This window comes from Pseudophryne corroboree, chromosome 4 (assembly GCF_028390025.1).
Source record: "Pseudophryne corroboree isolate aPseCor3 chromosome 4, aPseCor3.hap2, whole genome shotgun sequence".
Lineage (NCBI taxonomy): Eukaryota > Metazoa > Chordata > Amphibia > Anura > Myobatrachidae > Pseudophryne > Pseudophryne corroboree.
In genome coordinates this window covers 211,363,495-211,380,086 of record NC_086447.1, presented here as the reverse complement: position 1 = coordinate 211,380,086, position 16,592 = coordinate 211,363,495, and the positions used below count along the sequence as shown (strand labels likewise).

The window sequence follows — 16,592 nt, the reverse complement described above, 5'->3', positions numbered from 1 at the left end:
CAAATTCACATTACGCCAGACGGTATGAGCCAAATTCACATTACCCCACAAGATATGAGCAAAATTCACATTACGCCACCCGGTATGAGCCAGATTCACATTAGATTACACGGTATGAGGCAAATTCACATTACGTCACAGGGTATTAGGCAAATTCACATTACGCCAAATGGTATGAGCCAAATTCACATTACGCCACGTATGAGCCAAATTCACATTACGCCACGTGGTATGAGCCAAAATCACATTACATTACACGGTATGAGCCAAATTCGCATTACGCCACACGATATGAGCCAGATTCACATTATGTCACATGGTATGAGGCAAATTCACATTACGTCACACGGTATGAGGCAAATTCACATTACGCCAAATGGTATGAGCCAAATTCACATTACGCCACATAGTATGAGCCAAATTCACATTACGCCACGTGGTATGAGCCAAAATCACATTACATTACACGGTATGAGCCAATTTCACATTACACCACACGGTATGGGCCAAATCTACATTACGTAACACGGTATGAGCCAAATTCACATTATGCCACACGGTATAGAATATACACATGTAACCATTCTTTTCTTTTCTTGAGTGCACCCACAGATCTCATTTTTTTTGGGGGGGTAACTAAAGTCACTTCATGGATGTACTGGAAGTATATACAGATTTTATTACCCCTGGCTGGCCTTGTCCCCTCTCTTTCCCCTGCAGTACTGTGAGCAGTGACTTACTTTCTCAGTTACAGTCTCTGCTGAATGTGTCCTCCAGCGGAGTCCTGAGAGCGCGGTGCGGGAGGAGAGTATGGCCGGAAGAAGAGAGACTGCAGCTGGTGCGTGGTGCGAGCCGGAAGGATGTTTTGACATGATGTCAGTCCTCCCTGTGCGGCCGCTGGACAGAAGAGTATACTGAATGGAAGTGCGCGGCTCAGCTTCTTAGTTCTTACTGTATATTAACATAGAAACATATGTTAATATACAGTAAGAACTAAGAAGCTGAGCCGCGCGCTTCCATTCAGTATACTCTACTGGCCGGCGGCCGCACAGGGAGGACTGACGTCATGTCAAAACATCCTCCCGACTCGCACCACGCACCCGCTGCAGTCTCTGTTCTTCCTATATTCTTTCTATATTGTCCTGCGCTGGCGGCGGCCGCAGCGGAGAAGGGAATGAGTAGCAAGCTGGGCTCGTGGTGGGCCGCGGCGATCACCACTGTGCTGCTGCAGCAGGCGTGGCATGTGGGGGGTGCCTAACATTAGGGGGTGCCTGTGCGCACCAGGCACCCCCCGTGCGCACGCCTATGACTCCGTGTGAGATGGGCGATCCCTGGACAGTCCATAGGTCTGGAGTGTTCTGCATGTGTTGTGTGTTAGATGGGCAGTCCAAGGACAGTCCATAGGTTTGTAGACCTCTGCATGTGCTGTGTGTTGCGTATGAGAGAGATGGGCAGTATCATAATAAACATCTCACCTTCATGCAATGAAAGCTGAGGAACAGTCCTTGAATGTCAGGTTGCATGTACATATTTAAGTCAGTGGTTCCCAAACTGGGTGCCTAGCAGTGGTGGATTTCCCACTAGGTACGTGAGGCACATGCCTAGGGGCGGCACACCAGGCTTATGAGGTCTGGTCATTCTCGTTTGTTTGACATTACAACTTATTTTTTAAATATTTTATTTTGCAACTGACAGGAGTAGGACAATGGGCAGCACATTGTGGACCAAAAGCTGGTAGTGCGCATAGGTGTGCGCAGGGGGGGTGCCTGGTGCGCACAGGCACCCCCTTATGTCCGGAACCCCTATCTCACATGCCTGATGCAGCCGAGCAGGCTGATTACTGTCCCCTCTGCGCTGCACCCTGCCAGGATTGCATTGCTGAACAGACGCCTGGGTTAATCTAGGGTGCCACTGCCACTGGCTTTCAAACTCCCGGCTCCACCTCCATGTACAAAAACAGCGTGATGTGATTACGTCATGCTGCTCGCACGCCCACCCATCACACCTGCCACATGCCCACCTCTCTCCTTCTATGCTATGCCAACGCCAGCCCCTGATGAGGATCAGCATGCAGCCAGCGTTCCTCTTAGGAAGACAAATTCAATACTGGCAGGTGTTTGGCAGCAGCATTGACACGTCACTTGTTTTTCCACCAGCAGCAGTACTAGTCTGCGACTGTCAGTGACAGTGAGTGACTGACTTGTAAGTAAGCTGCTACAGCTTGCAGGGAAAAGAGAGGGGGAGCCAGACCAGGCTGAGGAGGAGCAGTGTAATTGCAATGAGTGCCATCAGGGGTGTTTGTGTGGTGCATTCCACTACATCTGACAATGTATTAGGATTGGTACAAGGGTGGATATTTTATATTGCGATGACCATCAATAGATGGTGCTAGACACGTCCAAAAGGCGGTGCTAGTCACACCCCTCTGACGGTGCACCCCCTAATAAAATGTGCTGCGCACGCCTATGGTAGTCTGGTGAGGTTGGGACTGCTTTGGTGGTCTTGAGGCATCCAGACTGGCTCCCAAAATCATTTTGGGGAAGTGACATGATTGGGGGCGGCATCAGCCAATAATGTGCTTGGGGCGGCCTGACCTCTAAATCCGCTCCTGGGCAAGTATTTACTAAAAATCCGAGTTTGGTCGATTTGTGTTTTTTTTTCTAAGTCCCAATCCGGGAATTTACTAAGCACCAATCTCTGCAGTGTCTGGTCTATTCGTAATGGTTTGAATGACAACGTCCCGAAATACGAATGAATAGACCATCGGTCAAACGCGGCTGTTATTTCATAGAATACGGCCATTCACTATTCATTCGTATTTGGGTGTTAGTTTCTGAGTGCTCAAGTGCGGGTCTGTTTTTTTTCGAATCGCTAAAAAAAGCAGCAAAAAAATAGACCTGCTTTTTCCAGTCGAGTTTGGATAACCATGCACGGATCAGTGAGATCTGTGCATGGTTATCTATGGGAAAGGGTCTGTTTAGTTTAAAATTGGAAAAAAAATTGCGTGGGGTCCCCCCTCCTAATCATAACCAGCCTCGGGCTCTTTGAGCCGATCCTGGTAGAAAAAATATGGGGGGGGAAATGACAGGGGTTCCCCCATATTTAATCAACCAGCACCGGGCTCTGCGCCTGGTCCTGGTTCAAAAAATATGGGGGACAAAAAGCGTAGGGGTCCCCCGTATTTCTGAAACCAACACCGGGCTCCACTAGCTGGGGAGATAATGCCACAGCCGGGGGACACTTTGATATCGGTCCCTGCGGCCGTGCCATTAAAACCCCAAATAGTCACCCCTGGCCGGGGTACCCTGGAGGAGTGGGGACCCCTTCAATCAAGGGGTCCCCCCCTCCAGCCACCCAAGGGCCGGGGGTGAAGCCCGAGGCTGTCCCCCCCATCCGAGGGCGGCGGATGGGGGGCTGATAGCCTTTTTGAAGAAATGTGAATATTGTTTTTAGTAGCAGTGCTACAAGTCCCAGCAAGCCTCCCCCGCAAGCTGGTACTTGGAGAACCACAAGTACCAGCATGCGGGAGAAAACCGGGCCCGCTGGCACCTGTAGTACTACTACTAAAATATACCCCAATAAAAAACAGGAGACACACACCTTGAAAGTATAAGTTTATTACATACATGCACACCTCCAAACATACATACTTACCTATGTTCACACGAGGGTCGGTCCTCTTCTCCATGTAGAATCCATGGTGTACCTGTTGAAAAAATTATACTCTCAAAATCCAGTGTAGATGGCTCCTCTTTTAATCCATTTGTAATCCAGGTACTTTGCAAAATAACAAAACGGACACCCGACCTCGCACTGAAAGGGGCCCCATGTTTTCACATGGGACCCCTTTCCCCGAATGCCAGGAACCCCCCTCTGACTTATGTCTAAGACGGTTCCATCAGCCAATCAGGGAGCGCCACGTTGTGGCACCCTCCTGATTGGCTGTGTGCTCCTGTAGTGTATGACAGGCAGCACACGGCAATGTTACAATGTAGCGCCTATGCGCTCCATTATAACCAATGGTGGGAACTTTGTGGTCAGCGGTGAGGTTACTTTCGGTCAACCGCTGACCACAAAGTTCCCACCATTGGTTACAATGGAGCGCATAGGCACTACATTGTATCACTGCCGTGTGCTGCCTGACAGACACTACAGGAGCACACAGCCAATCAGGAGGGTGCCACGATGTGGCGCTCCCTGATTGGCTGAAGGAACCCTCTTAGACAGGAGTCAGGGGGGGGTCCTGACAGTCGGGGAAAGGGGTCCCATGTGAAAACATGGGGCCCCTTTCAGTGCGTGGTCGGGTTTGCGTTTTATTTTTTTGACAAGTACGTGGATTACACAGAGAACAGAAGAGGACCGATCTACACTGGATTATGTGAGTATAATTTTTTCCACAGGTACCCCATGGATTCTACATGGAGAAGAGGACCGACCCTCGTGTGAACATAGGTAAGTATGTATGTTTGGAGGTGTGCATGTATGTAATAAACTTATACTTTCAAGGTGTGTGTCTCCTGTTTTTATTGGGGTATTTTTTTAGTAGTAGTACTACAGGTGCCAGCGGGCCCGGTTTTCCACCGCATGCTGGTACTTGTGGTTCTCCAAGTACCAGCTTGCGGGGGAGGCTTGCTGGGACTTGTAGTACTGCTACTAAAAACAATATTCACATTTCTTCAAAAAGGCTATCAGCCCCCCATCCGCCGCCCTCGGATGGGGGGGACAGCCTCGGGCTTCACCCCTGGCCCTTGGGTGGCTGGAGGGGGGGACCCCTTGATTGAAGGGGTCCCCACTCCTCCTGGGTACCCCGGCCAGGGGTGACTAGTTGGGGTTTTAATGGCACGGCCGCAGGGACCGATATCAAAGTGTCCCCCGGCTGTGGCATTATCTCCCCAGCTAGTGGAGCCCGGTGCTTGTTTCAGAAATACGGGGGACCCCTACGCTTTTTGTCCCCCGTATTTTTTGAACCAGGACCAGGCGCACAGCCCGGTGCTGGTTGATTAAATATGGGGGAACCCCTGTCATTTTTTCCCCCATATTTTTTCAACCAGGACCGGCTCAAAGAGCCCAAGGCTGGTTATGATTAGGAGGGGGGACCCGCAATTTTTTCCAGGATTTTAAAGACTTTAATGAACTTTTTAAGGTACACAATGAAGCCCTGCATGGATCTCCCAGATCCGGACGGGTTTCCTTGTGTTTTTTGAGGCAATGTTTTACTCATCACTCCCATAAAACACTGCCTGATATTACGAATCACATCGACATCGGAAAAAACGATTGTGCAAAACTCGGCAGCTTAGTGAATGACCGTATCAGGATTCAAAAAGTTGCAGTAAAATGCACCCGATACCATTCGAGTTCAAACACCCTTCAAAACGGACAAAACACGAATATTAGTAAATAAACCCCCTGGTGTCTAGGCACCTAGGGTGCCGTGATACACTTCCAGGGATGCCTTGGGTTGGTGGTCCAGGACCAAATCAAATTATTTATGTCAAAGTGATAGACAAAAACCAGTGCTGGTGGCTGTCAATCATAAAACATGTGGACAATCAGAAGCACAACTCTGTACAACGCCACATGACTCAAACTAGGATGACAGGTAGGCACAATTTACTTAATTTAATATTTTTTTCCAAATTTAGCAATAAAAAAAGTTTTAGCCAAGGGGTGCCATGAAAAAAATGCTGATACTCTAGGGCATTGTGAGTCAAGAAAGATTGGAAATCACTGATTTAAGCTAATGGTTGGCAGTCACGTACACTGGATAAAGCTCTGCAATGTCCACATCCCGTGACCACAGCTCCAAAACATGTCCCTTCCTGGAATGTCATGCAGTGAGTAGTGAGTAACGCTATGTACAATGTTAGTCACCTACTGACTCTTTTCATCCATCTTATATCCCTATACGCTAACACATATTTGCTTTTTATGCACTCTGTTATGTTGACCCCCCCCCCCCACCCCCACCCCCTTTCCCATTGCTCCCTTCCAACTTCCAACTTCCCTCCAGGGTCTGACTTCCATTAGAAGCAGGACAGATCTTCACTACTTACAGAGTGACACATCTTGCCAAGATTCTGCAATTACAAAGTTTCTGCTGGGTGGAAAGGGGTTAATAAAAGAAATAAGGGGAGGTTGCAGAAATTTCACGAATGTTTGCCTGGGGCTACAGAGGGCGGGTATCGTTCAAGATGAAAGTGAGAAAGGAAGAAAGGAGTCAATTTAATCTGCCTACAGAGCTCTGAGATTGGGGAGAGTTTGCAGAGGGCCTATTGGGGCTGAGCGCCTGACCAGGGACAAATGCATTGTGACGCCGCCTGGGGGCCAGTTCCACTCTGCATGGGGGAAACAGAGGCAGCCATTCAACTGGTAGCCCTGTAATACACTCAGCAGAGCTGTAAATGTCACACTGAGCAGCAACAGAAATATTTACAGGACCCAATTCATGGCTAAAGCAGACAAAGTGGATGAGGACACAGGTTGCCTCATTTTTCTGCTTTGGGAAATCAGTTTCCATATGACGTGGGTGCCCTGCATTGAACACCAAAATAGAAGGCAACAGAAAGAATCAGAATCAGTGATAAGCAACCTGATATACTTCAGGGGGTGCACTGGCCTGGGCGGCCCTCTAACCTTCAGAAGGGGTCGCATATTACCCTTCACCTCATTTGTAAGTTCCATTAATACATTTAATCAAAAGATACATTTAATACATTGAATCAATGTAAGAGGCAGCTGTATGCAACAGTATATCAGCAGACCTTTTACACAAGCGTTATAAGGAGTAACAAACAAATATAACAACATAGCATGAAAGAGCTGGGCTCTGCAAGTGAAGGAGTGAGGGGCTCATGCGGCCCCAGAACTGCCTGTCGCTCGTCACTGAGCTAGATGACATGCTTTATTGTAATATGCACCATTACTATTGTTAACACCAGGGGATTCCATCCCTACTTTAATCATGTACTTCACAGAAAACGTCATACTACTGCAATATATATATATATATATATATATATATATATATATACATATATATATATATATATATGCAAAGACATTAATCCACTGCACTCGCCATTCCCAGGTTTGGGGTGCAAATAGTGTGTGAGCACATTCCTTAAATGAAACACAGAGCCCAGCGCTCTCCATAATAAATAAATAAATAAATAAATAATGGGGTTTTGGGTCATGAAATGATCAATGCACTTAAGCTTGCAACCTTCCTCAAGTGACTCCATTTTTCTGGTACCAGGTTTACAATCCTGGGTGATAGAGTAGTTCTTGCAAACATATGGGGTCCCTTGACGAGGGTTTCAAGCTTAAATTCATTGATCAATTCATGAACCAAACCCCCCACTATTTAATTATTTAAATTATTTATTACGATGAGTGCTGGGTGCTGTGTGTGTGTGTGTATGTATATATATATATATATATATATATCTGTATCACACTAGATTTGAGACAACTAAATAAGTTTTAACTAAATAAACTAATTGTGCAATCTCATGAGGGTATAATTACTAGAGTGTGGGTGCTTTATAAGTGGAGATGTTGGCAACCAATCAGATTCAATTTATTATTTATCTAGTACCCTTCACAAGATATTAACTAGAATCTGATTGGTTGCTATGGGCAACATGTCAACTTCTAAAAAACCACACTTTAGTAAATATAACCCCCGGAGTGCCATCTACTCCTCGTATTGTGTTACCCTTTATTCTAGCACCAGGCGTTGACATAACTTTTACGGTGAGTACTCTTTTTTTTTCATCCAATGTGTGTGTGTGTGTGTGTGTGTGTGTGTGCGCGCGTGTGTGTGTACATTTATGCTAAAAACACAGGGGCATCTTAAGCGAGGAGGGGGTCCGTGTGCAGACTCTGGGTGGGCCCCCTCCTCTCCACAGCGCCATAGGCTCCGACATTGTGCCGGAGCCTACTGTGCATGCGCAGGTTTCCGGAAACATGGCACCTGCCATGTTCCGGAGACAAAATTGAAACTGCGCATGCACGGCAGCCATTTTGGAGGGGATTTTTTGCGCGATGGATGCGGCTGCAGTGCCCAATGCTGGACTCCGGAGAGGGGAGTGCTAAAATATGGGTGCAATGTGTGCTGTGTGGGAACCCCCTGGACCCAGGGGCCCGTATGCACCACACACATTGCACCCATGATAGAAACGCCAATGTAAAAACAGCATATAGGACACTATGGGCAATACAGGGGTTGCCACAAGGAAGGGGGTCCCACAGTAACTAGCCACACACTGTAGGGGCTGCATATGGGTGCAGGAGGGCTATGGAGGCAGGTGGAGAAGGGCTGTTGGGAGGGAGGAGGTTGAGTTGGGAGGGATCCTCTCCATCCTGACTCTAACCCAGTACATTGTAGCCCCCTTGCCCCACCCCCAAACCCCCGTTCCAACACCAATGTATATACAGTGTATGTATATATGAAAGAATTCCTGTTAGCAAAGATAAAACCAGCACACCAATTTACAAGTGATTTTTTTTTTTTTGCATTGAATTAATCTGAGCAGTATAAAAACTGTCAGTCACATGGCAAAAATACATAGTGCAAAAAGCAGCATATATACATCTCAAACTTCAGAGGCAGCATGCAGACATATAAGTCACAGCATAAACTAGCAGCTTTCAGTAACAGCATAATGTGAGCAGCCCAGCAGCCTTTAAGATACCAATCTAGCAGCCATGCAGCAGCAGAGTATCAGCATCTCAGATTAATTCACACCACTTGCAATTTGGTGTGCTGGTCTTTTCTGTGCTAATAGGAATCATTTCATATGATACGTATGACTAAGCACCTATGAGGAGTGTGCAGGACTTGCCTTTTTAATAAATAAATATTACGATTCTATTCTGTACATTAATTTCTGTCTTAATGCCTGGGCTATGGGGTAATTCAGACCTGATCGTAGATGTGCAAAAAAATACACATCTACGATCAAATTCTTTGACCTGCGGGGGGACACCCAGCACAGGGTAAGTCTGCCCTGCCTGCAGACATGCGAAAGCATCACATGGCGGCGATGCTTTCGCATTTTTCGAGTAGCCCTCTGCTTATGCAGCCTAGCTGTGACGGCAGATGGCTACCCAGCATGATTTGGGTCGCAGCAGCCACGTGTGATGTCACACAGCCGCCGCGAGCCGCCGCGAGCCGCCCCAGCAACAGTCCGGCTACGCCTCTGTAGTCCGGACCGTGCCCCTTAAATGGAGTGTCGAAGCATTGATGCCCCGTTTCCGCCCCCCTCCTGGTCTTACACTGCGTTCTGAAGTGAACGCCGTTTAGGACCTTGCACATGTGCGTACCGGCATATGCACATGCGCAGATGTGCAAAAATCACTTCATAGCGATTTTCGTACATCAGTGACAGGTTCTCAATTAGGCCCAATGTCTCTTTTCTTTAGAGCCCTGTATACTACTGGTGATATAGCATCCCTGAGGCATGTAAAATACTCTGGGGAATCTCATACAGAAGTGAGACACAGGACACAGGAGTAGTAAACTACACAACAAAGCTCTGGTGAGTTATTGTACAATATGCACACAGACAATCCTGAGCAGCAGCACAAGTGTCACTAGATGCAACGAGCCAATCAGCATTTCCCGATGTAAGCAACTTTTGGCTCTCCAGTAGTTATCCTGCTGATATAACAGCAGGAGATCCACAAGCATGCTTAACCATAATGTCATGGATAAAAGCATAGAGACATCTGCCCAATCTGACACTGGTTTTGCTACAGTATGTACAGGTTCCAGCACTATCCCACAGTGATTGCCACTTACTGCAAAACTATTTCATTAGGCCGCAGACTACTGCACCACTCAGTAATGACAGAAAAGATGAGAAAGATGCAGCAAGAATGATACATATATAATTAAAGGTTTCCAGTGAAGTTGATGGACTTAATTTCTTAGGCCTCCGAGAGATCTCTCTACATTTGGAGCTACAATTGCACACAGAGAGGAAAAAGTTTCCTTTTAAATTCAAATGCATTGTCCATAATGACACCTGATTATTGTGCAGGCTCTAATCAGCCACTTCTACTAATATTAGACACACTATTGGGACATTCATTTATTTATATCAGGCTACCTATCTAATATATACTTATTTATCTATTTTATACTGGTTGAAGGGTGGTTCCTTCATACTGTGTAGATAGATAGATAGATAGATAGATAGATAGATAGATAGATAGATAGATAGATAGATAGAATATATAATTGCCCACTAGACCTGCATTCCCTCAATGACTCATGTAATCTGACCAAGTGCCCTCCTGGGGCTACTTACGTGTCCAGTAAATATTCGCAGAGCTAAGATGGCACTCATGGAACTCCTACAAGAAGGAATCACATCACCAATGAAGGTCAATGTTTCAGTCGATACAAACTTTTATCTAGAACGTTTTTGTCCGGATGGACTGAATTGTTGAACTTACCTTTTGGCAGTGGTGTGATTATTCTTTCTTGTACAAGTTCCATAAGTGCCGCCTTACCTCTGTGAATATATATATATATATATATATATACACACACAAATTGTTATCCTTTTAGTTTCCATACCTCTATATATCATTCTCACTATATCTATAATCTAACTTTCATATCTATTTTTCTTATTCATATCTGTACGTTTCTATCCACTGTTTATCTGTCTCTCTACATCTATCTATCTATCTATCTATCTATCTATCTATCTATCTATCTATCCCTCTATCCCTGTGAAGTAGTGATGCGTGCAGATCAGAAGGGTTAATGGTTCAGTAACTTTCCTTTCATTGCCTCTGCTAGCCCTGAGACAGCCAGAGACATTTTGTAGGTAAAAGTGTCCTTTTTCTTCCACAGTAAAGAGTCCATAAAACTCTCAGTAGCAGTGGCTATTGAATTATTCATCCCTCATTGCAAGCCCATAATGTCCTTTCTGAGGCTTTTGTCAGGCAGCTTTCTCACTCCTTTCTCCTGCATGATAAGAAAGGCAGCCCTCCTTTGTCCATGCCAAGCTGCTCCTAGCACAAGCTTTGTATCAGCAGAGCTAAACTATGAGTTTCAATGGACTCTCCTCCCTTTGTCCCCCAAGTTCATCTCCAAGTGTAGATTGTGTGTGGAGAGCTTCCTTTGTCATCCATGGAAAAGTTGTACAAATGTTTGACCAGCTCATTTGATACTTTTTGTCCCCTCCAGCGTATATATGCAGGCACTGCCGGCTAGAATAGCAGCAGCCAGGTCAGCACTGCCTCATTACACTGGGGTAGGAAACGCAGAGTCCTGTGACACATAGACTGCAATTGGTCCGCACTGTGGGTACCTGCTCCACGCTTAGTAGCACCTGCCACGCTGGGGGTTCAGGGGGGCCTCCTTCATACTGTGGGTACCTGTTCAAGGTTCAGGGGTGCCTCCTTCATACTGTGGGTACAGCTCCACGCTGGGGTTACCTGCTCCTGGTTGAAGGGTGGTTCCTTCATACTGTAGGTACATCTCCATACTGGGTTTATCTGCTCCACTGAGGGGTACCTGATCCAGGTTAAAAGTCACCAACTCCACTTAGTGGTATCTAATCCCGTTAAGGGACACTCACTTAACACTGTAGGGCACCTGCTTCACGCTGAGGGACACCTACTTCAGCTGAAGGACAGCTGCTCCACGCTGAGGGGTACCTGCTCCACGCTGACCAGCATCTGCTTCTCGCTGAGGGACACCTACTTCTGGTACATGCCGCAAGTAGTTGTCGGTATTTATTACATTTGTCATTACATAGAAACATAGAACACGCGTTATTATGTATACAATGAGAGACTGGACCTTTTCCTTTGCTATGCGCTGAAGAGATCCCTATTAATATGTCCACCCTGGGTCCCACACTGCTGGAAATACAGAGCTGCTGTTTCCAATTTATTCTAGGACAAATGTTTCTGTTGGAATCGAATTATTATCAAAGCGCCTGAAACAGCTGAAATAAGTTTGTGCATGTGAAAGATGTCTATTATTTCAGCATTCACCCCTTCCAGGCTGGCAGCGGGCTCCAAGGCTCCGAAGGGGTTAATACCGGGGCACACTCTAGGCAAGGGGACTGTGTAATGAAAGGAGCAGTAAGAGAATGGAGTGACTTAGGGCAGATGACAGTTACAGATACCCTTAATATTACTTGTTGTGGAGGAAACAGAAAGGTCTCTGCATCTCCCCCAGCCAGCCCCTCGCAGAACACGATCTGGAGCTCCCGTGGTTTTCAATTGATGTCTAAAACTAATCTTCCAGGCTCTGCAAAGTTTCTTTCCCTTTATTACCCCCTCCCCCGTCCCCCCTGCAGCACTATCTTATTTTGCCATGATTTGATAGGTTACATCACAATGCCCAGATCCCCAAAGAGGTAAACGTTCAACAGGAGGCACTTTCATCTCGTTATTAAGTGTAAAAAGGGATCAATTGCGCTGACACCTTGGTTACACATTTACTAACAATTTTAGCTATAAACGCAGGAGAAATGATGGTGTTCCCTGACAGCTCCGACAACAACAACAACGGCAAACGCTCCGCGATCAAGTATACAAATATAAAGGACAAATGCAATACATATATATTGTCTCCAACAGTAACCTCGTCCAGAATTAAATAAAACACATATTCAAGACTCCACAACTTCAATTATTATGTACCTTCTTATACAGTTATTATTAATCTCCTTATCCATGTTTATTTCCGAAGAAAGGTAAATCCACTAGTCACCATTCTTAATATGTTCGTTGCATCATCCTATCATTCACATAACCATAATTTTAGTGTTGTATAACCGCGACATAATCGACACAATAATAAATAATAAAAGAGAAAGCGCAGCCTGTGCTACTAGCTGGGGTTACACGGTGCTTGGCTCAGGACAACCAGCAGAAACAGAATCATTTCTCCGCACTGTACCTCTCTCTCTCAGGATCCCGTCAATACTGTGTTTTGTCCTCTTCTCTTGCTCCTCCTGATCTTTCCTATCCATCTCTACATCGTCCTCTTCTCCTTTCCCAAATTTGCTCCTCAGTATACGGCTGATGGAACTGACTAGAAGGAGGGAATGGCAGAAAAGGGTTATAGTCCCCGCATACATTAAGTTAATTGTTTATTATAGCACCGAATATATTTAATAATTAGACAAACCACAACAGACAGAAGTATGTGAAATACGTAGCTGCCATTCAGAGATAGATAGATAGATAGATAGATAGATAGATAGATAGATAGATAGATAGATAATTAATGATAACATCATAATATAAAAATAACGACAAATATTAGTTTTTAAGTTTTTATTTAGTTAAAAAGCGCTATAAACGAAGACTGAAAGATGATTAATGTAATACTCTGTCGGTAAATTCATATATTTAATTTTATTCAACCATTAAAATTATTTTTTACGTTTTAACAACAACAAAATTGTACTAAACTTTAGACTGGTTTATTTTTCTTTCAACTTCCCTAACATAAAAACTATAACAAAAGTCTTCACATACAAACGTTAATAGTTTAATTTTGTTACCAAATTATAAAACGATTTAAAGACGTATGATCGCAAAGTAAATAATTTATTCTAGTCCTAATTATTACAGTAGATTATATTGCGTTATTATTATTATTATTATTATTATTATTATTATTATTATTATTATTCTTTTATTATTATTTCCAGAGATTAATATTTATTTTATGACCATGTTTGCATAATTTGGCCGTTCAGTCTTATTAATTGCCTTAGAAATTGCTCCCTGGCAATAAAAGCATTTTAAGCTTTAGTTTGTGCACTTAAGAAGAGGTTATTAACATCTATGCAATAATGCAGACTGTGGTTAATATTTGATGGCCCGAGATGGCTCCACAGGAGGAGTCTCTATCTCTCCATGGAGCAGCAATCAATAGATTTTATTGCCTAAGTGATGGTGCCTCTTCTAATAGAGATGGATGATCTGTATTATCAATATTAATGTCTGTATAATAATACCTGAAGGAACGGTATTTCGATCACAAACTCCGTCCTTAAGTAATTTATCTCGAATTTCCCAGCTGAACATACCCGGGTTGTCTCTTTTAAACTCTTCAATCTTCTTTTCCACATCTGGAGTGGTCACCTGCTTTAAAGGGAACACAAGACATGAGTCCACCGGCCTTGTGTTTTACTTCCTCCCACAGTAAAGTCCACGATCACGTCAGCAGAGTTTATCTCCTACTATAACCCAGGAGCATAAAGGCACTTTGCAGAGAAGGAGAGAGCATTTAAAAAAAGAACAAAAATAATGTCTAGTTCCCAGACAAAAGATAGAAAGATCACTTTTCATTTGTCCCCTGTATCGTGAGAGTTATGCAGCTCGCAAAGCCAGAGATAGAGTTACATGAAATGCCACAAGTATGAGAATCATCCAGCTCCTCCAATTCCAATAGGCCTGCGGGAGACCCGAAGCGAGGTCAGTGCCATGTGCGTGCAGTAACGTAGTGCTACAGTGTGTGTGTGTGTGTGTGTGTGTGTGTGTGTGTGTGTGTGTGTGTGTGTGTGTGTGTGTGTGTGTGTGTGTGTGTGTGTGTGTGTGTAATGGACAAAATTTTCCATAAAAAAATTAACGTGCGTATGTGTGTGTGTGTGTGTGTGTGTGTGTGTGTGTGTGTGTGTGTGTGTGTGTGTGTGTGTGTGTGTGTGTGTATACACACACACGCACACACACACGTACGTTAAGGTGACAATCATCATAGTTTTCTGTACGCATAGTTCAGGTGAATTGAGCAGTAAATTGTATAAGACTACAGTGCTCTTACTAATGTATTGGGGTAATTGCTTGCTTAGATAAGTGAATGGAAGAACTCCGAGCAGTTGACTCCGGGTCACTTGTTTTTATTGGATGTATTGATTACTCGTGAGATCAGCAGCTTATGCTTATGTGAAAATTGTATCTGGCAGAACACTTTACTACAAGGCTCAGTACTTCCTCACTGGGTGATAATACTCAGACACAAATATAGGGGCATCCTGTCACTACAGCCTGGAGTAATCCTCTTCCTTGCTGTAAAATACATTCCCAAATAAACTATATATATATATATATATATATATATATACACACACACACACGCGAAAGGAAGAGCGGCACTCAGCGTCTTAATTTTTTCATTAAGACGCTGAGTGCCGCTCTTCCTTTCTCGTTTGTTTGTTTGTTTGTTTATTCACTACTCCTGAGAGGGCACCAACGCACTTTGAATATTGACAACGGAGTGCCGGTCCATATCCATTCTTTGTTTGTGTATATATATATATATATATATATATATATATATAATGTTGATGTAGGAATATTTGTTGAGTCTTACATAACAATACGCACAGAGAGAGAGAGAGAGAGAGAGGAGAGAGAGATAAACATATCTATATATGTGTGTGTGTATGTGTATATATATATATATATATATCTCTAACTATATATATATGTATATATTTAAATATATCTATATGTATGTGTGTGTATGTGTATATATACACACACACACACACACACACACACCTGTCTAAAGTGTTCTAGTTACCTAACATGCAGCAGAAGTTTGAATGTTTCAAGTTGCGAATATATGCATATATTAAAAGCAGGCTTTGTGGAGTACTTGATGTGCCTACGTGTGTACATTGTGGGTCTATGTAGGGTACATGCTGTGCCTCTTGTGAGGTCATTTGTGGGGTACATGCTAGAAACACATAGGTAAAGGAATAATGAACACAGGTTATGTGAACTGTCAACCTCCTGGCACTGGGTCTCACCTTGGGTTTGCTGCCCCCGATGGCTCCTGGCCTGATGGAGCCGGTCTCTTGGTACCTGCACAGGATCTTGGAGACACATCCATGGGAGACCCTGAGCTGCCGGGAGATGACACACGGTCTGATGCCATGGTGGGCCATCTCCACTATTTTATGCCTGATGTGGTTGGGCAGCGGCCTGCCATTGATGAACACCCCGCCGAGCTGGTTCACTCTGCCTTGGCCTAGAGGAGTGGACACTGCGTGTTACAGAGACACCAAGCAAACAGTTATTAATGGTTTATACAGTAACACAACAAAGCTTGCACACAGTTCAATTAATTAATTAATCAATCAAAAATTAGTCAAGTAATTCATAATGCACGTCACACATTTTAATCAAGACTAGGAAAATATATATAAATTAATACATACCGAGATAATACTGTAAATAACAATTATGCATAATTCGTCCTAGACAATACTTATTAAGAGTCCCATATAAATATTTAATGGTAATGTTGCATATTACGACACACTATATTACCAGTTTTTGCTAATTGTTTTATCCCAAATAACTTTGTGCAAGCTTAAACACCGAATCACTACAACACAGTGTTCTATTCTGCGTTATATTATACGCAGCCTCCGCGGCGCTTCCCTTGTGCTGTGAGAGTTGCAAGTTAGTTGACAGGCAGAAGTTGTGTCCAGGCGGAGGCCGGCCCAGGCAGACAGCGTTCTGCACTTTCATAAAATAATCATAACCTCATCCAAAATGTACAGAGATGGGACACCCCGGGGGATTTATGAAAT

The 16,592-nt window shown here is 44.2% G+C and overlaps 1 protein-coding gene across 1 annotated transcript in view; it reads right to left on the bottom strand.

Annotated features, from left to right (window-relative positions):
* Nucleotides 1-16,592, bottom strand: part of PAX3 (paired box 3) — an 82,599-nt gene that overhangs the window by 65,018 nt on the left and 989 nt on the right. Inside the window, exons 2-4 of the mRNA XM_063919566.1 lie at nt 15,804-16,039; nt 14,007-14,136; nt 12,938-13,072 (exon numbers count right to left, since the gene is read on the bottom strand). Of these exons, the coding sequence (XP_063775636.1) occupies nt 12,938-13,072; nt 14,007-14,136; nt 15,804-16,039 (501 nt within the window). The remainder of the gene's footprint in view (nt 1-12,937; nt 13,073-14,006; nt 14,137-15,803; nt 16,040-16,592) is intronic.